This window comes from Chrysemys picta, unplaced genomic scaffold, assembly GCF_011386835.1.
Source record: "Chrysemys picta bellii isolate R12L10 unplaced genomic scaffold, ASM1138683v2 scaf545, whole genome shotgun sequence".
In the NCBI taxonomy this organism is placed as follows: domain Eukaryota; kingdom Metazoa; phylum Chordata; order Testudines; family Emydidae; genus Chrysemys; species Chrysemys picta.
Genome location: NW_027053252.1, coordinates 20346 through 43000, shown reverse-complemented (window position 1 = coordinate 43000; position 22655 = coordinate 20346). Strand labels below are relative to the sequence as shown.

The 22655-nt window shown below is 43.2% G+C and overlaps 1 protein-coding gene across 1 annotated transcript; it reads left to right on the top strand.

The window, feature by feature from the left end:
• The first annotated feature begins 3436 nt into the window (after positions 1 to 3436).
• LOC135978927 (uncharacterized) lies at positions 3437 to 22641 on the top strand. The gene is made up of 6 exons (XM_065579630.1): positions 3437 to 3649; positions 6669 to 6854; positions 8128 to 8319; positions 13962 to 14031; positions 16040 to 16113; positions 21191 to 22641. The coding sequence occupies exons 1-6, from the start codon at positions 3502 to 3504 to the stop codon at positions 21304 to 21306; spliced, it is 786 nt and encodes a 261-aa protein (XP_065435702.1). The 5' UTR covers positions 3437 to 3501; the 3' UTR covers positions 21307 to 22641.
• Positions 22642 to 22655: the final 14 nt, after the last annotated feature.

Genomic DNA, 22655 nt, shown 5'->3' with positions numbered 1-22655 from the left:
GTCACAGATACCATTTTCCCTTATAAATTTGTCACTAAAGGACTCCCACCCACTAACCGTCTGCAAAGCATCCCTCAGTTTTTGAGAGTCCTATCACTCATGGTGAGCATGGGGATAGTGCAGTCCATAGCTTTGTCTCATGGCACCTTTTCTATGGCCAGCTCTTTGATCAAATCACCAGTCCAGTAAAAAGCTGTGTTATCCGGCATGTTGGTGGAATGGGGGGTGGGTGCTGGTTAGTCAAAAAATCCTGTTAACTAAGAGTTATACTTAGCAATGGAGGGAGGGAGTTGGGGTGCAGGAGGGGGCTCAGGGCTGGGGGTTGGAGTGTGGGAGGGGATGCGGGGCATGGGGTCTGGGAGGGAGTTTGAGTGCAGGAGGTTTGGGGCTCAGGAGGTGTTTCAGGGTCCTGGATACGGCTGGTGCAGCTCCCCGCAAGCGATGACATGTCTCTGCTGCTCCTAGGTGGAGGCATGGCCAGGCAGCTCTGCACGCTGGCTCCGCCCACAGGTGCCACTTCCACAGCTCCCATTGGGATCAGTTCCCAGCCAATAGGAGCTGTGGAGCCAGTGCTCTGGGCAGGGCAGGGACAGCACACAGAGCCCCTTTGGCTGTTCCTCTGCCTAGGAGCAGCAGGGACATGTCGCCACTTCCAGGGAGCCACGCGGTAGTGAGCCAACCCGACTTTTAATGGATATCAGAAATGCCGGTTTCTCGAGCTTTCCGGTTAGTAAAGTGCCGGATAGCACAGCTTTTATTGTCATTTGAACCTTCTTTTTCCTTGTCTGTTGTATTCGTGGGTCCTATTTTACAGGGGTTCTTTGCACCAGAAGAAAAGCTGAAACCGTTTTTAAAAAAGTCTTGAATAAAAAGGGTCTTGATCTAATTTCTGTGTACCAGTAAATTTCTGGTGATATCTGAACTTTTTCTCCATTGCTTCACACCACAAGAAATTACACAGTCACCACTCTTAAAAGCACATCAGTCCCAATAGACACTCTAGCTTGATTTGCTCTATCAGCCTCTTCTTTGTTGCCCCTTGCACCTATTTTCCTTTATTTATTTACTTACTTACTTGTTTAGGCATTTTGTTAAATTTTAAAATGTCTTTCTAGTGCTCAGGTACACTTTATAAAATGTAACCGACATCACTATAGGACAATATTCTCAATATAAAGGCATGCTCAGAATGTCATCCTACTTTGTAATATTTTAAAATATCACAAATTGTTTGCATAGTTACCGAGCTGCCCCTTTTCCTAACAGTATACCACAAATCCATTATATGAGCACCAAAATCAAGTCCATATATCCATGTCCCATGAGCTGTCCTACACATGCTTAAGAAAAAAGTGGGCTCAAAAAACTCACTCTGGAACTCCCTCCCTCTATTTTTATATAAGGCACTTAACACTTTGATATACAAGCACCAAACAAAATTCCCCCTGGAAGGAGATTGAGAGCACACGGCAATTCTCCCATTACTAAATGCACTTTGTAACTAAATACTTTTCAGTCCCTATTACTAGTCATGGCTCCATAGATAAGATTGATTTGAATTTTTATTTGAATTTTGCACTTTGAATTTTCCACTTAGTTCTGTATGGAGAATACAGCAAATCCTCCACAACATTACAACACTACCTCTCTGGACAGGAATGATTTTTTTGAGAGTAGAAAAGTTATTTCATTAATTACTTTGAGTTAAACAAGGAAAAAACAAACAGGTCTATTAAGAAATTTAGGACTCTGTATCAGACCATTTTTTGGTCCCAATTGAGCCCAGTAATAGAACGACAGATTCTTCAAACTTCCTGTATACTGAAATCTCATGTATTGGTTGCATTTGAAGAATGTTTGAAGATTAATGGTGGGTTTTTTTCCATTGTTTGTCATAAGTGAAAGATTTTTTTCAGCAAGTGCTGACAAAATTGTGTTCTACAGAGAATGCCTCATAGAATTGCCCTCTTTCAAAATGTCTGCCATTTCCTATTGTTCTCAGTATGGGTGAAGATTCTGGCTACTTTTAGATGTCCAGGTGCACATAAGAACATAGGGGGAAGCCATCTTCCCTGATGGCACCTTAGTTTCACACTCATTGCTTCCATTGACCATGATGGAAAATAGGCAGCTAAGGGGAGATATGATTCAGGTCTATAACATTATGACTGGTGTAGAGAAAGTAAATAAGGAAGTGTTATTTACTCCTTCTCATAACACAGGAACTAGGGGACCACCAAGTGAAATTAATAGGCAGCAGGTTTAAAACAAATAAAAGGAAGTACTTTATCACACAATACACAGTCAACCTGCGGAACTCCTTGCCAGAGGATGTTGTGAAGGCCAAGACCATAAAAAGGTTCAAAAAAGAACTAGATAAATTCATGGAGGATAGGTCCATCAATGTCTATTAACCAGGATGAGCAGGGATGTTGTCCTTAGCCTCTGTTTTGCCAGAAGCTGGGAATGAGCAACAGGGGATGGATCACTTGATGATTCCCTGTTCTGTTCATTCCCTCTGGGGCACCTGGCACTGGCCACTGTCGGAAGACAGGATACTGGGCTAGGTGGACCTTTGGTCTGACCCAGTATGGCCATTCTTATGTTCTTATGATGCATCTTAACTGAGGTCACCTGTTGCCTCATTCTCATTGAAAATAATGGGAGATGGCAGCCATTTTGGAAGATGGTACTGCTGCATGGAATTCTGTGCAGAATAACATTCTTCAGCCTCTGCTAAAAAACAATCTTTCAGTTTTAATGAGCAATAGACCAATAGAAAAAAAGGATAATTAATCCTAAAAAACATCCCAACACCCTGATCTACTCAGCAAAGAAGACAACAGAGGGCAACTCAGTGGTTGATGTGCAGGGAAATGTAGGACAGAAAGAGGTAAACTGGCCAGGATCCTCTGGCTGTTTTGTACTTCTCCGGAGTGGGGTAAAGCAGCTGTCATGTACTGGTGACTCTGGCCCTAAAAACAAATACAAAGTCAGGTTAATATTACATATCTTCAAATTATTAGAAATATCACATGGTAACAGTCCATTTGGGTTTCTTGTTTATGTTTCATGAATTAAATCTTTAATTTAAATAAACCCACAGAACTCAAGGAAATTCCTAGGTAAAAAGTATGTTAAGATGATTCTTAAGTTAGTTGACAAAACATTATAGAGAGTGTGTGATTATCCCTCCTATCCCCACTAAGCATGACAAATCCAGGACATTCAGAGTTAAAGGTTAAACTTAAAAGAAATCCAAACATGTTAATTTCTAGAAATGCCGTTGGGCACTTGAATCATCTTAACTCTACTCTGTAGTGACATGATGAGGAAAATAATGAAACAATCTAATGTGTCTTTAAAAATCAGTGTAATCTAGTGTGGGACCACAGATACTTATACACTTAATCATAATTGTAAAGCGTAGCATCACTACAGGGCAGAGTTTAGGTTGTTTGTTGGGAAATTAATAAACTTGAAGTGTAAGTGTGCTAATAAATGCTTCATATCTGTTTATATATAGATTCTGCTCTGGGTGTTACTGGGATACACACAGCTGGAACTACAAGAATATTGCACAAAAGGAAGAAACTCTTTGCTGTTCCCTGTTATGATGGAGAAAAGACATTAGCTTCCGCAAATGAAGGTATATTTTAGAGAACCGAATGTCAGATCTGAGTTCAAATTTGGGTAATTCCTCTAGTTGATGGCTCTTCTAGGATCTTTTCAGTGTTTCAATAATAAAGTCTGGTTGATCTCATAGGAATTTTTTTTTTTTTTTTTTTTTTTTTACTCTTTTGACTTCTTGAAGTCTGAGCTTTCTAGCAAATAAAAAAAGGAGTTTGGTTACTGTCTAGGCGATGCAGCTTGGCCCACAGGATTTTATATTGGTACTTGATTGGCCTTAACTTCTCTCTAGCAGTTCTCTGAAAATGTTTTATTCCCAAAGAATCCTCTCATTTTGAGGTGGCTCTCTATTGAGAATCATAGAATCATTGTGCTTCAGTTCACTAGCTGAACTGCAAAAAACATATTTATTTTAATTTAATTGTATATTGAAACAAGATCAAGCAGAATGTCCTTTTCCTGAGATGGACTGAACCACGGGAGAAATCAGTTCTGCATACAATTTGTCAAATTCTGCAGTCAGCTACACCAATCTAAGGGCTTGGCTACACTTGCGAGTTAGAGCGCATTAAAGCAGCCCCGGGCGCCCTAGCTCACTACCCATCCACACTGGCAAGGCACGTAGAGCGCTCTGACTCCAGGGCTAGAGCGCGTCTGGTACTCCACCTCAGTGAGAAGATTAATGCTTGGTGCATGTCGGCTGGAACGCCGGGGCGTCAGTGTGAACGAGGTGTTGCATTACTGCACTCTAATCAGCCTCTGGAAACGTCCCATAATCCCCTTAAGTCGAGTGGCCACTCTTGTCATTGTTTTGGAATCACTGCAGGAATGCCGATATGCCCTTTGAAAGCTCCGTTTCTGACAGCCGGCTGCTTATCTGCTCCGAGACAAAGCAACCATTACTGTGGAATGCTGTGTGAGAGAGAGAGGCGCAAGGGGGAGAGGGGTCTGTTGCTGTCTGAACTTACAAGACAGCATGCTGACATGCTCTCGGCCCCCCCAAAACCCCACTCTCTCTCCCACAGATATACACAATACACTCCCTGTCACACTCCACCCCACCCCCCTCATTTGAAAAGCACATTGCAGCCATTTGCAGGCTGGGATAGCTACCACAATGCACTGCTCTCTGGTTTAACTCACAGCGCTCTACATCTGCAAGTGTAGCCATGCCCTTACTCTAGAATAACTCCATAGACTTCAATGAGTGCCTGCAGGATCGGTTCCTAAAGCCAGAAATGTGGTTGATTCTATTATGATTTAAACTTTGAATAAGTAAATGATTAAACTCAGCAAAAGTATAGGCTGGACTGAGCAGGCAAAATTCTCATGGACTCTCTGGAGATGTAAATGATGTTGGAAGTTCAACTTCAAGTCTACATTGGTCACAAAATGGGTATAAGTGGCTTTGTGTTAGTCTCTGTGGGCCAAGCTCACTGCTCCCCCACAGGCTCCTCTCAGCCCTCTATTCTCTCAACAAGCTCCCTGGGTGCCCCCACCCATCCCCCTCTAGTTCAAGGACTCCTTGCAACCCGTCACCACTGTGTCCCCCTGTCAAGGTGTGTGTGCACCCCATTACCCCTTTCCCACATGCTTGAGGTGTCCCATTCCTCCATCCCCTGTATACCAGGTGCTCTGTGTGCCTCCCCCATTCTCGCCCATCCATTCTTATTTGTCTTCTTGCTATCTGGGAGCAAACTCATTCAGGGTGTGAACATGTTAAACTCGATTGGGAGGATGGGGAGAGATGAACAGGGGTGTTCTGATGCTGGAAGGTGTTAATGGAATCAACCAGTTCTTTATCTATAGACAATTACAGAAGGGCTTGAAGCTGTGGCTCTGCTAGACGGATGACAGGGACTCCATGAGTATGTCTACACACCAAAAATGGCCTGTGCTAGCTGACTCAGGCTTGTGGGGCTGAGGCTGTGGGGCTATTTAACTGTAGTGTAGACTTCTGGGCTGGAGGTGGGAGGGTCCCAGAGCTCAAGACTGAGCCCAGAAGTCTACACAGCAGTGAAATAGCTCCACAGCCTGAACACGGTGAGACTGAGTCAGCTGGCATGGGCCAGCCACGGGTACCTAGTTGTGCAGACATACCTCATGTATCGTTTTCTCATTGCCCTCAAAATCAATAGCTTCCTGTCCAACTGATGCCTAGAACATCCCTGAAATTTCAGACTTGATCAGCCGCAGTGTTCAAAAGTTATCCCATTAAAGACAGACAAACGGAGGTCATTAAGTTGAATGTAGGGCCTGGCAAGCCCAGCCACATACTGAATATAGAATATAGATATCTTGACAATACAGAGAGGCCCTAAACCAGACTTAGGGTATGTCTACACTTGAAATGCTACAGTGGCACAGTTGTGCTGCTGCAGTGTTTCAGAGTAGACACTCACTGCAGCAAAAGAACGGGTTCTCCCATCACTGTAGTTCATCCACCCCCACCCCCCAAGAGGTGATAGCTAGATTGATGGCAGAATTCTTGCCTTGACCTAGCACTGTCTACACCAGGGGTTAGGTCGGCATAGCTGTGTCTCTCAGATGATATGAATTTTTCACACCACTGAGAGATGTATCTGTACTGATGCAAGTTTTCATTGTAGAACAGCTCTTAACTCCCATGATACTCTGTCTTCCTCATCAAGATAGGAGGCATGGTGCATCCTGGGAGATGTAGTTAGCCCAGCCTATAGATGAGGATGGAAGTTAGAGACATTGAATCTACAATGAGGCACTACAGCAATATTTCCAAATTTTGGTTTCTGGGTTTTTTTCCCAAAAACTTGTCCTGGGACATATCTTGTCTGCACCTACTGGCTCCCACCAACATTTTTATACAATATTACCTATTACCGTGGTTACAAATCAAGAAGACTTCTGTCTCCTCAGTGCTGTGGGACTGTTGTATTGAAGCTCAAATATTTGACTGAGAAAATAAATAAATTAATGTCCAGCGAGAAAGGGAAGGAGGAGAATCGTATGTTAAGTACTTATATACATATAATTTATTTATTTATTTATTTATTTGCTAGATATCTTAAATCTGCATCAGGAATCAGAGACTCCTCCAGATCCAGGGGAGGAAGATGGTTTAAATCAGAGGCTGGAATCAGAGATTCAGCAAGACCCAGAGCTCAGGCAGAAAGATGATTTAAACTGGAAGCAGGAATCAGCAACTCAGCGAGACCCTGAACTGGAGGAGACAGACCTTCCCAAAGGTATTACCTCTTATTTAGAGTCAGAGAGGTTAAGGCCAGAAGGGACGACCAGACGCAACACCAACACTATCAAGTCACCAACACCACCCAACACCTGCACACTCTTATTTCCCTCCCATCTGTACTTGATTTAACATTTATTCTGTTACAGTTCTGTTAAATTTAATCTTTTAAGATCAGCCGAAGAGGATGCAATACAAAATGTTCCTTTGTCTTTGCAGATTAAAAAAAAATAAGTACAAAGGCAAAATCAATTACAAATTGTTCTGTGCAAAGTCAGAACATTCTGAAATTATGGCTCACACTGCAGTGTTAATTTGCCGATTTTGTAAAACTGAATAAATTGAAAATTATGAATGTGTAACATTTAGACTGTTTAAAAAGTTACACCATGTTCGATGTGGTTGAGATAAAATTACTAAGTGAATCTTATCATTGAATTTTCCTGTTTTGTTTGTTTTAAATTGTCAAAGGGTCTACTCACCACAGTTAGTTCCTCCTTCTGGCCACTCTGGGGATTAGGGGCAGGTCTTCACTACCTGCCAGATCGGCACGTAGGGATCAATCTATCGGGGATCAATTTATCACGTCTCATCTAGACGCTCCCCGTTGACTCCGGAACTCCAGCTCGTGAGAGGTGGAAGCGGAGTCGACGGGGGAGCGGCAGCGGTCGACTCGCTGCCGTCCTCACGGCGAGGTAAGTCGACCTAAGATATGCCGACTTCAGCTACGTCAATAGCATAGCTGAAGTCGATCCCCCCCGTAGTATAGACCAGGGCTAACTCTCTCTCTCTCTTTTTCACTCTCTGCGAGTCGGTGTGCTTCCTCTTCATGACGTGGCCCTCCGGCCAGATCACTAGGCATATTTCCACCTTCCTCCTTCAAAGTCTTCCAGGGCAAACTGTCCCAGGCAGGCCACACTCCACTGCCTGATCTGTACCACTCCTCCAGTAGCTGGTAGGGGAATCCTGCCCTCTACTCTGGGTTCCAGTTCGTGGCCCTTTCATCAGCAGCCAAAGTACACACTATCCAATACCTTGCTGTCTTCCCCTCCTCTGGGTTACCCAAGCACGGACCCCTTTTTTCCCCAAGGAGTGATTGCAGACTACTTCCCTGTAGCCCCCAGGTGCTCTCAGCTCCTGGCCTTTATACAGGCCTCTCCTGTTCCCATCCAGCTGAGCCTCCTGCAATTAACAGTCTCACACAGCAGGAGGAAGATAAATATGCTGCATCGACTAAGAATGGATTCTTTCCTCTCTGTTTTCCTTGCTAGATGGTGTAAATCAGGGGCAGGAATCACAGACTCCACAAGCCCCAAAGTTGGGGGTGAAAGTTGGTGTAAATCAGGAGCAGAAACGAGAGACTCAAGGAGCCCCAGCACCAGGGGAGAAGGATGGTTTAACTCTGGAGCAGGAATCTGCAACTCAGCAAGATTCAGAGCCAAGGGAGAGAGAATTTCCTACAGGTAGTGCCTCTTATAATGTGCCATTAACTGTCTATAACTTAACTTTGATACTATTAACCAATAAAACATCATATTATTTGATTTACAAGAACCTTCTCTCTGTTTCTCTCCTCATACCACTCAGTGCCAATCCATAATGAAGCAGCATTTGATTTTTCTCTTCATTTTTCTCTATTCCTCACTTACAAAATGGATTCCATGAAAGTAATGTAGTTGAGAGCACTGTGACATCGTGCTCCTTCCCACAGTGAAATTCCATAGCAATCCAGTTAAACCTTAGGGAACATATTCTTCAAACCTTATTCAAACTAAATATCACTTACAATGGCTCATGTAAGTGCTACACCAGAGCCATAATTAAGCATTGTAGCACCCGGGGCAAGCAAGCATATTTATCCCCCCCGGAGGCAGTGCATTGTGGGGGGGGGGCTCACTGGCTCATGTCCCCCCCAGAATTCTGCCCTCTATTTAGCACAGAGGTTTTCAAACTTTGGGGTGCACCTCCCTACAGGGACACACCCCACAGTTTAAAAACTGTCGCCTCCTGCCAGGAGCCAGCATGTAATGCAGCCATCCATCACAATTTGCTACCCCTAGACTAGAGAATGACAAAGGTGAGAAGTAGCAAATTGTGATGGATGGTTGTTACACACGCATGGTGCACCACACTCTGAACTAATACAAGTGCTCCTGGGGAGTACACTCACCACCGACAAAAGGCACCAAGCAGGCAGGCATAGAAGTGACATACTAACTACAGCACCTGTATGCTCATGTAACTTGAGTTAACATATGTTTGTAGTGTAGGAATGGCCTTAGGTATATGAATTCTTTGTGAGAGATAACAGCAAAAGAATGAGACTGCTAGGGCCAGATTCACTCAGGGATTTAGGCTCCTACTTTTGTGGATCTGGGCCTACTGCACCATAAAGGCTCAGGAACAAAAAGGCACATAAAAAGAACCCCCAGATCATTTATTTCTTCTGGCAGCACCTCCCCCCTGGGTTGAACCCCAACTCCTACCCTCCATCCCAGATTTTGCTCCTCAGCCCCTCTCCTGCCCCTGCCTCCAGCTGTTTGACCCCACACACACACATACCACAGCGGGAGGGGTGGTTAGTTGTAGAAAGAATTTATCCACAGCTTTGAATACAATTCTTGTCAAGTCCAAAAGTTGTTGAGAATTAGAGCAGACTTTTTAGAAAAACATCCAAACTTGATGTAAAAATTGCCAGTAATGGAGAATCCATCACAGTCCATCACAACCCTTGGGAAGTTAAACATGTGTACCTTACCTCTAGTCTGAATTTATCTAGCTTTAACTTCCAGCCTTTGGATCATGTTATACCTTTGTCTGCTAGACCAAAAAACCCCTCTATCAAATTTCTGTAGGTTGTTCTTTTCTTGTTCCATATCAAGCCATGAAGTCCCATATCAGGTCACCTTTGATAATCATATTAAGCCAGGAAGTTCAAGAATGTATTCTGTGACTCTTACAGGGTCTTTTGTAAGGGCTTGATCCAAGAAGCCAATTCTGAAGATCATAGCTTTCCTTACAATGTTACATTCAAAAGTGTGGGCAGGTTTGAAAGCCTGGTCCTGGCACATCTTGCAGACTAGATATATCTTGGTCCCATCTATAGATTTGCCTTCCTGCAGGATGCCCTGTCTGCACTCTCGTGATTGTGGGGATGTTACTTTCTGAGATGCTTTGATATCAGAGAATCATTTATCTTTTGGATAAAAGGATCATTTATTTCAACTAATATTTACTTTGATAGGGTGTCAATATCCTCAACCATTGTCCTTGGCATCTGAATTTCCGATCTTCCAGTTTTTGCCAGTTATCAGCTATCTCACTCCCATATATGCCAACATGTGATGGAATACATTGCAAAGTCAATTTATTGCCTCTCAATCTGATCCTCCAAAACTCTTTATAAATTGCATTGATGATAGCATTCTGGTTTCTTCTAAAGGAACCGACAATTGACACCTGTCAACAAACATCACAACACTGGCTTCTACTTCTGCTGTGTTTATTTCTTGCAGTGCCGTGAGTACTTTCTCAATTAGGGCCCTGGATGAAGACCTTCTTTGTCCACAGCCACCATTCATAAAGGGTTTATCTGACGAACCACCAGTGTACGCATGAATGTGTTTGTCTTGTGACTGATACTGGAGGTAGAGGCATACCCTGTGTCTTTCACTGAGCGGACAAGCTGCCACCATGCATCACAGCCAACCAGGGCTGTTAAGCACTGTGACAAAGACTTTGGGTGAGCTAAACGTTATTGACAGGAGAGTATCTTGTTAAGTAAGCCTAAGTTCCAGAATGTGCGTTATGATTTTGTTTTATATGTAACTATTTGTTTCCAATATTTCTACTTGCTATCCCTGGAATCTCTGCTTTGTTAAATAAACTTTTTCTAGTTTTCACTATAAACATATCTAAGTGCAGTGTGTTGAGCGGAGCCGTGATCAGAGGTGAAGCTGGTAAACTGGGCTGTACTGTTGCTTTGGAAGCAGTTGATCTGTGAATTCTGAGAATGTCCAGTGGACCAGGGACTGGGTACTCCAAGGAGAGGCTCGAGGGGCTGCAGATTTGGAGTGTGTCTATCACTTAACTGCAGATGGACAGCTGGGCCGGCGAGGCCCCAATGGGAATGCATGTGTCGTCCATGGTCAGTGGATCTGGGGAGCCTATCCCTCTGGCAGGCACAGACATGGCTTCCTGAGGCTAAGGGCAGTTGGTAGTGAGGTTCTTCACAATGCTGGGAACCCAAGGAAGCATTACAAAGCCTTTGTTTCCTGTCCCCAGTAGGGTCCCTCTTGGTTACATTGTTATTTTTGGGTGGGGCATTTCATTTGCTTGGGTTTGTCTTACTGCATTTTATATCTTGTGTACAGGGTTATACTCCTGGTTAAGAGAGGTCATAGTTATTTTCCCAAGGGACAGCACCCCTTGTGTCCCAGGAACTGAGAGGAGTCACCTCGGGTGGAGGCACCTAGCCTTGCAATAAGAACCCATGCAAGGAAGGAGGAGAATCCACTCCGATTAGCAAGCACCATAACTCAGGGGAATGGCTACATGTGGTTTTCAACCATCTCTTGTGGTTAGCAAATTTCCCAAAAAGGGGTAGCGAGTTGTGGAACCTCATTTTCCTCCACACTGACTGGCCGAAAAAGGGCCCATGTAGTGGTGGAGCAACCTGTACCATGCTGATGAAAGGTGAAGAGTGCACACTAGACAGGTCCTGGAAGGATCGTGCCATCTGAGACACATTACCTCCTGGAGCTGCTCACAGGGCCAATGATTCAGCATTTGGGATTTTTAATTTTGATCAGTGAGGGGAACCAGGCTGGCAAAAAGGAAGGGGCAGAGGTGGAAGCAGCTGTGAGACAAGCATAGGAACTAATTGCTTATTTCATCTCTTTCTGTAAGAACAAATAATCTCCCTGAGATCTGTCTGCAGGCACAGAAGCTGTTTCTAACACCAACTGGATGGCCTAGCAATTTGCTCAGATGTCTGAGGGGGCAGCATGATGAAGACAGTGAAAGATCACCTGAGAAATGCTTTGGAAGACATGATAGACAAAGATCTGAAGAGGTTCAAGATTAAGCTGAATGACCTCTTGGTGGAGGGACAAACAACACGCCCTGGGGCCGGCTGCAGGACACAGATCCCACAGACATAGCTGGCCTGCTGATCAACTACTATGGGAAGGATGATGCTGTAAAGTTAATTGTGACGGTGTTGAGAGCCATCAATCAGAGACACCTGGCAGAGACACTCAGCAAGACGACGGGAGCTAGTAATGATCATACTAATGAAAGGAGATCAGGCCCTGCCTACAATGGACTCAACAGTATCTCCTTCTCTGTAACCTTACTGCTCAGTGTTTGTGTTTTTTTCTGATTTAGGATCATAGTTTCAAAGGGGACTTTTCCCCTAAACAGAACCATTAAAAATGTTTCCAGTTTGCCGCAAGGTTCCAGGATGCTGCAGAAGCGTGACCTGCAGACCACAGATCTTAGCTGCAGTTTCTCTGCTTTTAAAATGTTTTTTTTTTCTCTAGAGCAGATCGAAAAACAGTATTTTACATGTCTCCTGCTGGCTGAACTGCCCCAGTGTATCATGGAGGTTCCATGACTGTGGTACATCACAGGAGATGTAGTCCAGCTACAGAACCCTACACATTGAAGAAATGTAGCTCCCATGCGGCACTGTGGCAGAAGCAGAGATTAATGTTGACCTGACCCAACACATTTTGTTTAGATTTTTTTTTCTATTTTCCCAGGTCAAATTTGGTTTTGTGGAAACCACTTTTTCTGTCAAATATTTTGATGGAAAATTCCCAAACAGCTCTAATGTTCCTTTTTATTGTCTGAAATGTCTTCTAAGTGAGGATAAACATTTCCTCTTATTTACATCATTGCCACTGTCTTGGCCTCTATCTGTTCCCTGCCCACATTTCTTTGCCTGCAATCACCTGAACAGTGCAGCATTGTTCACACCTTGAGATTGTTATGATAAATGTAGCACACTCAGTTCTCTTTCTCTCTTCTTGTGTCATGGCTCCCAGATGGACATGAAGAGCTGGATTGTGAAAGGCCTTGTGTGATGACCATTATCATGTTTCATCAATGGAGATCAAATCAAAGACCATCAGAACTTAAAGCATCAGCTTCTAAGAGCTATAGGAGTAACTCTCTTGCTGGTAGCTGTAGTAGACTCATATCATCTGTGCATCAGACTGTGGGAGGAGAAACACAGCACACCCATTGGGTTACATGTTTCATGTGGCGTGGATGCTAAATGATCCACCTTCACTTCTTGTACAGATGCACAAAAGCCTGCCATAATAGCAGGCCCTGGGCTGTAAGGACTAAACTTGCTTCTCATTCCCTGCCCCTAGCCCCCAAAGCAGCAAATTACAAGAAAGGATGCAAGGAAGAAGTGAAGCCAAGCCCTTCCACCACCCCAAACCCTGGCCCTTGGAATGTGGCCAGCATATCAGGAGGAACAAGCTATACCTCTACTATGTATTCCTAGGTGCACCAAACGAGACTGTGTGACACAATCCGTCCTGGAGCTTGCCTTGGGGTTGGTCTGCTCCACACTGGCCCCTGCAAATGGCCAGTGCTCAAGGCCTGGTGTACACTATAGACCAGGGGTTGCCAATATATGGACTGTGGGCCAAATCTGGACTGCCAGATGCTTTTGAACAAAATGAAGAATCTTTTTATTTACTTATTATTGTCATTATTGTTATTTTTGTATTTTCTCTGGAATCTGACTATACTTTGATCAAGAAATTTGGACCTTGACAAAAAATAATTGATTACCCCAATATAGACATTTTGTGCTCATACCACGGTTGGGATCTGCTAGCATATATCCTAGTTTCTCTTAAATATAGGCTTAATGTAGACAAGCCCTGGGCTTCCATGTTAGAGGCTGTACAATTCAGATTATTCCCTAAAAAATAAAGAACTAATCCTCCCTAGTACTCAGATTCTTGCTATGCATCCCAAAGGAGAGGATGAAATTAAATACACTTGAGTCAACTCAGAAGGTAAATGGAGAAGATTGTCAGTTAGGTAACCATGTTGTATTTTTCCTCTTGTTTTCTTGCAGTATTTCAGTTGGAAAAGGACAGCCAACATGCAGTGGACCCCAAAACTGGAGAACTCAGAGCTTCTCAAAGGTATCAAATGTTTTAAAACACTGACCAATTTGCCAAGATAAATCAACTATTGACAAAATGAAATTAAAAAATACTTGTGCTCTTCTAATTCCCTCTGAGGTTTTCAGATGCTTCATAAACATTAATTGATTAAACCTAACCAACCACCAGTGAAATAAAATGTATTGTTGTCACAATTTTAATGATGGGGAAACTGAAACACTGAGGTTAAAGCCCAAATTATGAAAAGGAAACTCTAATGTTGAGTGCCTCGATGTTTAAGTGCCCAACATTAAGGTCTGATTTTCAGAGGTGCCAAGAATCCACAACTCCAGATTAGGTATGTCTTCCTTGCAGTTATGTTATTTATTAGGTATATTATGGTAGTGCCTGGTAGCCGCGGTCATGGCCCAGGTCCCCACTATCCAAGGCATTGTACAGTATTTATTAGGTGTATTACAGACGTGCCTAGGAGCCTCAGAGATGGACCAGGACCCCATTGTGCTAGGCGCGGTATATTATTCATTAGGTGTATTAGGGTAGTGCCCAGGAGCCGAGTCATGCACCAGGACCCCCCATTGTGCTAGGTGCTGTACAAACAGAAGAAAAAGATCAGCACCTCGGTCTGAGCCACCCAAGTTAGCTCAGCCCAGGGATGAGTGGTCACACTATGAAACCCTCCTTGAATTCCTGTGGCCTTATTGGTGCCGTGCTCTCCTGTGGAGGACTTCTGGGGGCATATCCCATGGTGCATTATGCAGCAGTAAACTGATCTGCTCTGTGTCTATTTCCCAGTGTTTTCTAGGACAATTTGCCTGTCCTTCAGGGCACAGCAGGATGAGGGGTTGAATTGTGGGAAGGCGTTGGAGGACTATCAGCAGACAGCACTTGAGTGATTTAGCCTGTGACCTCACTGCAATACCAACCCAAGTGAAAGTGCAGCCGGTGCACTATCCCACACCCCCAGCCGTGCCGGTAGAAAGGACCAATAAACTCTAGTGAGTGGGACTTGTGTGTGCATGGGAGTGGGGTTGGGACACCACCCGAGTAAAACTCCAGGCTAGATCTGCACTGAAGACATACCTTGAAAGTCAGTGGGAGCTGCAAGTGCTTGGGCGCTTCTGAAAATCAGATCTAAGGTCTAATGTTAGACACCCAAACAATTAGAACCCATTTTTGAAAGTTTTGCCCTATCCGACTTACCGCCAAGATTATATGGGAAATATGCAATAGTGACAGGAATAGTTCAGGACCATGTCTAGCCATAATCCCAGTAAGTGTAGTTCCAAGTCAAAAATCGGAATGTTAGTCCAGTTATTTCAATGATATGCATCTAGTCGATTCTCTAAAAGTGCAGTGTTTGTTGATTAATTAGTCTATTGTTGATTTTGTTACCCTGTCTCCCCATCCCCAACCGACTAGTTCAGGGGTGGCCAACCTGTGGCTCCGGAGCCACATGTGGCTGTTCTGAAGTTAATATGCGGCTCCTTGTATAGGCACCGACTCCGGGGCTGGAGCTACAGGCGCCATCTTTCCAATGTGCCGGAGGGTGCTCACTGCTCAACCCCTGGCTCTGCCCCAGGCTCTGCCCCCACCCCATCCCTGAGCCTGCAGTGACCTCGCTCCTCCCCTCTTTCCTCCCCAGAGCCTCCTGCATGCCACAAAACAGCTGATTGGGAGGGAGGGGGAGGCGCTAATTGGCAGGACTGCCGGTGGGTGGGAGCCGCTGGGAGTGGGGGTGGGAGCTGATGGGGGGCTGCTGACGTATTACTGTGGCTCTTTGGCAATGTACATTGGTAAATTCTGGCTCCTTCTCAGGCTCAGGTTGGCCACCCCTGCACTAGTTTATCTCATCTACCTGTTATATCTTGCCTATTTAAATTGTAATGTCTTTGGGGGAGGGATTGTCATTTATTGACTATGTGCAGCACCTAGCACAATGGAGTCCCTGACCTGGTTGGCCTCTATGTGCTACTGAAACATAAATACTAAACAACAACAACAATACCAAGTATGTCCTCTTTTTTAGCAGCCCTTCAAATGGGATATCCAGTCATCTATCAAATGCAGTTTGGCTAATAGTGACCACATGTAGTTCATACGGTGGGTTCATGTTGAATTCTTTGTTGCATGTATTGCATTTGATACAGATGGCTTTATGGCGTCTTCACCTTTTGCACCATAACACTCATGTGCACACAATTCTTTTTTAATAAGTCTTTGCACAAGTATGTCATGTTCCCATGTTTAGATTTGTTAAGTGTGTCCATCAGTTTTGAATAGAATTTAGACAAAAAACCTTTTAATTCTTGTGAATTATATAAAATAAATGAATTATGATACTAGGACAAAGGTGATTTTAGAAATATACTTATCTTATAAGTGCCAGAAATATACTGTCTTTTCTGCCTTTACTCTTTTTTCATACTTTTTCTGTCATCCCAACACTTCCTGACCCTGAATCTCAGCCACTTTTACAAAGGGAAAATGTATGCAATCTGGACAGAAACCCTCTCTTCCCTTTCACCCACCAGTCTTCCCTCCTTCAACCCTGCCACTGACTGAGTTGTGGATTAGCTACAGTGATGGGAGAACCCGTTCTCTCACTGTAGTGAGTGTCGACTATGAAGCACTACAGCAGCACAACTGTGCTGCAATAGCATTTTAAGTATAGACATACCATAAGGTCTTGTCTACACTACACAGTTTGGTCAGCAAAAGGAAGCTTTTGTTGACAAAACAGTGGAGGTGTACACACTACAATGCTCTTCCCGTCAATTTAACTCTCTTCCTACAAAATAAAACCATCTCAACGAGAGGCATAGAGCATAGAGGATCCTGCATTTGTAGGAAAAGGGATCAAAAAATAAAAAAGATGTGAAGGGGGAGTCCTTTCATTGTGGTGTGTGGATGGATTCAACGGCAACCAGAAACTTTTGCCTAACTATGGAGATCACAAATGAGGTGCTGCCAGAGACCTTCCTTTTTCCTCCTACCCCACAGTGGGAGTGCTTTGTATGCATTCTACAGAATGCACCTTTCATTCAGACTCTCGGGAGGTTCTTGGAGTAATCATACTGGTGGCTCATGGAGATGCATACACAACAATGATTCTTGTAAAAGTAGATTTGGATGAAAAGGGCACTTAACTGTACAGCTCATACAAATAATATAGTTTCACTTGAAATTTTTCAATAAAAACAAAAAAGTTTCATTTTTTATCTAAATGTTCCACAGAAATTTTCAGTTTTTCATGCACACTTCAGTCTCTTTAGTCTGGCAGTTCATTCCGCTCTGATCTAGAGTTCTAAACTCTAAGGTTGTCAGGGTTCCCTCCCCACTCTGAACTCTGGGGTACAGATGTGGGGACCTGCATGAAAGACCCCCTAAGCTTATTTTTACCATTTTAGGTTAAAAAATTCCTAAAGGCACAAATTCCTTCTTTGCCCTTGGTAGTGCTGCCACTACCACGTGATTTAAACAAACATTCAGGGAGGGTCACTTGGAGCCCTATCTCCCCTCAAATATCCCCCCAAGCCCTTACACCCCCTGTCCTGGGGAGGCTTGAGAATAATATCCTCACCAATTGGTTACAAAGTGAGCACAGACTCAAACCCCTGGGTCTTTAGGACACTGAAAATCAATCAGGTTCTTAAAAGAATAATTTTATTTAAAGAAAAGGTAAAAGAATCACCTCTGTAAAATCAGGATGGAAGGTAGCTTTACAGGGTAACAAAAGATTCAAAAACATAGAGGAACTCCCTCTAGGCTTAGTTTCAAAGTTACAAAAAACAGGAATAAACCTCCCTCTAGCAAAAGGAAAATTCACAAGCTAAAACAAAAAATAACCTAACACGCCTTGCCTGGCTTTACTTACTATTTTTGTAATATTAGAGACTAGTTCAGGATAGTTTGGAGGAGATGGATTTCTGCCTGGCCCTTCTCAGTCCCGAGAGAGAACACACAAACAAAGAGCAAAAACAAAGCCTCACCCTCACCCCCACCCCCACCCCCACCCCCAGATTTGAAAGTAACTTCTTTCCCCATTGGTCCTTTTGGTCAGGTGCCAACCAGGTTATTTGAGCTTCTTAACCCCTTACAGGTAAGGAGGAATTCTAGGCTACCCTTAGCTGTATGGTTATGACAAAGATTAATAACTTTTAAAATATAGCTTATCCAAATGGACAGTGGGTGCCATGCACTGGCTGAGGAAAATGCTGAATGACTGAGATCAGTTGGGGGGATGATTAGAGTCATAGTTTGAACTCCAGGTGTGCACCAAAAAAGTTAAAAAATGAGTTGGTGTGTAAAATGATATTTTGGGGGGATTCTATTTCATGAACCTTTGCACAGTTGATCCCCAATTTGGACTATTAATCTTACCCTGCATCCCCATGAAGAACAGCAAATGTCAAGACAACCTGATTAAGCATCTAGATTTTAGAGTCCTTAGGTTAGCCCACCTTTTAACAGAGAGTGATACTCAACCTTAACTACATCAGTGCCGGCACTCTGTTATAACTGAACCTCAGCCAAATTGCCCTCATCCATGTTCCAGTCTCATCAGGCTATGTCTTCAATGCAAAGCATTTTACATATTGTTACACTGACAGAACTATCTTGCAGTAAAATCACAGCAGAGACAAAGACCAAATAGTGTTTACTTCAGAATAGCTAATTGAGGTCAATCCTATGTGAGCACCTCACACAAGGCATGAAAGTGCTAAGGTAGGTAGGTGGGCCAATTAACTTCCCAGGCTGTACCTGGAGGAAGAGCAGGGAGCTGGGAGTTGTGGTGGATCACAATCTCAACATGAGTCAGCAATGCAATGCTGTTGCAAAAAAGAAAATGCAATTTTAGGTTGCATTAACAGAGGCAAGTCGTGGGAGGTGATAGTACCGCTCTACTCAGCACTGGTTAGGCCTCAGCTGGAGAACTATGTCTGGGACTGGAAATTTGCTGGTGTTACCCTATAGTATAATTCATGATTGGCTGGCCAGAACACTCTCACAGTTGAACTGGGAGTGATTTACATGCTAGGGGCTGCTTGTGAAGATACCAGGAGTAATAGCTTTCACGGGAAAGCAGTGTAAAAGGCACCCCCAGTTAGAGAATTGAAGGGACACAGCTGTTTATCAGTCCAGATTGTACCCTGGGAAATGTCACACTAGGTACATGTTGCTTCAGAATGGGATGCTGAGATAAAGTTTCTAGACATCATAAATGACAGCTTCTTGGAGCAGCTAGTCCTGGAACCCACAAGGAAAGAAGCAATTCTTGATTTAGACCTAAGTGAAGCATGAGGTCTGATCCAAGAGGTGAATAAAGCTGAATTGTTTGATAATAGCAACCATAATATAATTACATTGGATACAGTGTACTTGGTCTTTCAGAAAGCCTTTGACAAGGTTGCCCACCAACAGCTCTAAAGCAAAGTAAGCAGTCATGGTATGAGAAGGAAGGTCCTCTCATGGTTCAGTAACTGGTTAAAAGATAGGAAACAAAGTGTAGGAATCAATGGTTAGTTTTCAGAATGGAGAGAGGTAAATGATGGTGTCCCACAGGGATCTCTACTGGGACCAGTACTGTTCAACACATTCATAAACTATCTGGAAAAAATGTAAACAGTGAGGTGGCAAAATTTGCAGACAGTACAATATTACTCAAGGTAGTTAAGTCCAAAGAAGAATGTGACAATTACAAAGGGATCTCACAAAACTGGGTGAGTAGGCAACAAACTAGCGGATGAAATTCAAATCTGATAAATGCAAAGTAATGAACATTGAAAAACATAATCCCAACTATACATCTAAAATGATGGGGTCTAAAGTAGCTGTTACCACTCGAGAAAGAGATCTTGAAGTCACTGTGGATAGTTCTCTGAAATCATCTGTTCAATGGGCAATGCAGTCAAAACAGCTAGCAGCCAGATTTCATCACTTTGATCATGTTGAGTACTTTCTCCCCCAGTTTCATTCAAACCAGTGGCACCATGTGAGGAGAAAGGTACTACCTCCTGCCAGGAAAAGAATCAGAATCTGCCCCTAACTCTTTGATCGTCCTAGATCACATCTTTTATCACCCACTTCCTTCATCCCGTCCCTGTGAAGTGTCAGATCCGTGGGTAGCAAGGACCATTTCACCTCCCCTCCCTTCTCAGAGACCAGGTCCAACTCTACCTACCTTGGTCAAACCTCGTCTTTCCATTTAGGGTGGCGGTAATCTGAACATTGCTCAAGAGCCAGGTTCTTCAACAGCTCAGTACAGGGCCCTGCTACTTCAGAGCCTTGTAATAGAGGGTTGATGAAGTGACTCTGGGTTTTCGTAGAATCACAGGATTAGAAGGGACTGAAAGGGTCATCTAATCTAACCCCTGGCCAAGATGGACGATTTGTTGTGTCTGAACCATCCACAACGGATGGCTATCCAACCTCCTTTGGAAAACCTCCAGTGAAAGAGCTTCCACAACCTTCCTAGGCAATCTGTTCATCAGCATGGACACATGTCCTCTGGAGTGGTGGCTGAAGCATGAAGGGACATAGGAATCTTTAGCGCACCTGGCACGTAAATATCTTGTGAAGCCGACTACAACCGTGCCATGCGAACGCCTGTTCTCACTTTCAGGTGATATTGTAAACAAGAAGTGGGCAGCATTATCTCCTAGAAATTTTAACCAAACTTGTTTGTCTGAGCAACTGGCTGAACAAGAAGTTAATGAGTGGAATTTAGGCTCAAAAGTTTTACATCATTTTATTTTTGAATGCAGTTATTTTTGTACATAATTCTACATTTGTAAGTTCAACTTTCATCATAAAGAGATTGTACTACAGTACTTGTGTGAGGTGAATTGAAAAATACAATTTCTTTGGTTTTTGACAGTGCACATATAAATATAAAGTGAGTACTGTACATTTTGTATTGTGTGTTTTAATTGAAATAAATATATTTGAAAATGTAGAAAACATCCAAAAATATTTAAATAAATGACATTCTGTTATTGTTTAACAACATGATTAATCTCACGAATAATCACGATTAATTTTTTTAATCACACAATTAATCGGGATTAATTTTTTTAATCACTTGCCAGCCCTAAAGAATATATAGGAATATTGACAAGTCTGTAGGTTCACTAAAGCTGTTACATTGTAAAAGTCTCTTGTCTGCTACTCTTAACAGGAAGAGAGAATGAGAACCCAGAGAGGGCAACAGCCATGGCCTGTTCAGAGACTCCTGAAAGGGAAGTGGAAGATGAAGCCACATGTCCAATTTATTTTATTTTAGCGACCCAGTGACTGTAGACTGTGGGCACAGCAGCTGCAAAACCTGCGTAACTACATACTGTGACAACTGGGAAGAGGGAAATCATGGCCCGTTGTGCTGTCCCATCTGCAGAGAAAAGATTGAGAAAGTGAATTTCAGGCCTAACTGGGATCTGGCTAGTTTAGTGGAACACGTTAAACAATTGGGATTAAAACAAGAAAAAGAGGAAAAGGAGAATCTGTGTGAGAGACACAAGGAAAAACTCAGTCAGTTTTGTGAAGAGGATGGGGAATTCATATGTGTGGAGTGTGACAAATCCCCAGTACACAAAATGCACACAGTGGTTCTCATTAAGGAGGCTGTCCAGAAATATAAGGTAAGAAACACTTTTGATACTGATTAATTGAATCCTTTTTCATTTCATACTAATATGAACTTTCAGGGGAGTTGACATTTTGCTGAGCCTCCTTCAGAACAGCAGAATCTCCCCGTTTCCCAGATACTTTCTCCTAAATACCAGCTCCATCGAAATCTCTGTTCTGCAAGGCACCTCCTTCCGGGCAGGTGAAGGTAAAACTGGCCATAAATGCCACCCTAACCTGTCAACATCAGGCTTTTAATTAGGGACTGTGTATCAGGAACTGCCAACCAAATGACTCCAGACTGACACTACCCCAGGCCCCCACCAGGCATACCAAATTTCAACCTGATCTGAATGGGCTTGTAAATTTTAGAACACTTTGAAAAATGAACTTTAAACTGACAGGTTTCATTGCACTCTTGCTTCTCTGTCAGAGCTGGTGCACAGCAGCCTTGTGCACCACCTTATAGAACTAGAATGAAAGTCTAATAACTTCTGAATCTCTGTATTCTGCAGCTTGTTCTTGGTGGTGTTCACAAGCTGAGATCAGGGGAAGTTGTCCGATGTGAGTTTCGTTTATGTTCTGAGTATATTTCCCTTCAGCTATGGACAAAAACTTTGCTGAGAATTTAAATTTTTTTAAAGCTGACCATTTTTGCGGGGGCTGTATGCCCTGGCCTGTGGGACCAAATCACTCAAAATGTACACCTCTAACTGCACCTCTGGCCTTGATGTAGCAGAGCAATGTCCAAGACAATCTGTAATAGCTGTTGCCAACTAGTTATTATAAGAAAAGATACTGAAGACTTTAAGTAACAGTAAACATTTATGACTGAGAGCTGTACTGATAGGAATTGCTAGTTTCCCTGTATGGCTGCAAGTGTAATCTGTAGCAACGTGTTTTCTGCTGATAAAGCTCACTACACAATATTCCCCCTCTCCTACACCATGCAACATTATGTTCCTGCTCATTATCACTCCCTTTTTAAAAAAATATTTACATTTCATTTTTAATTTAAT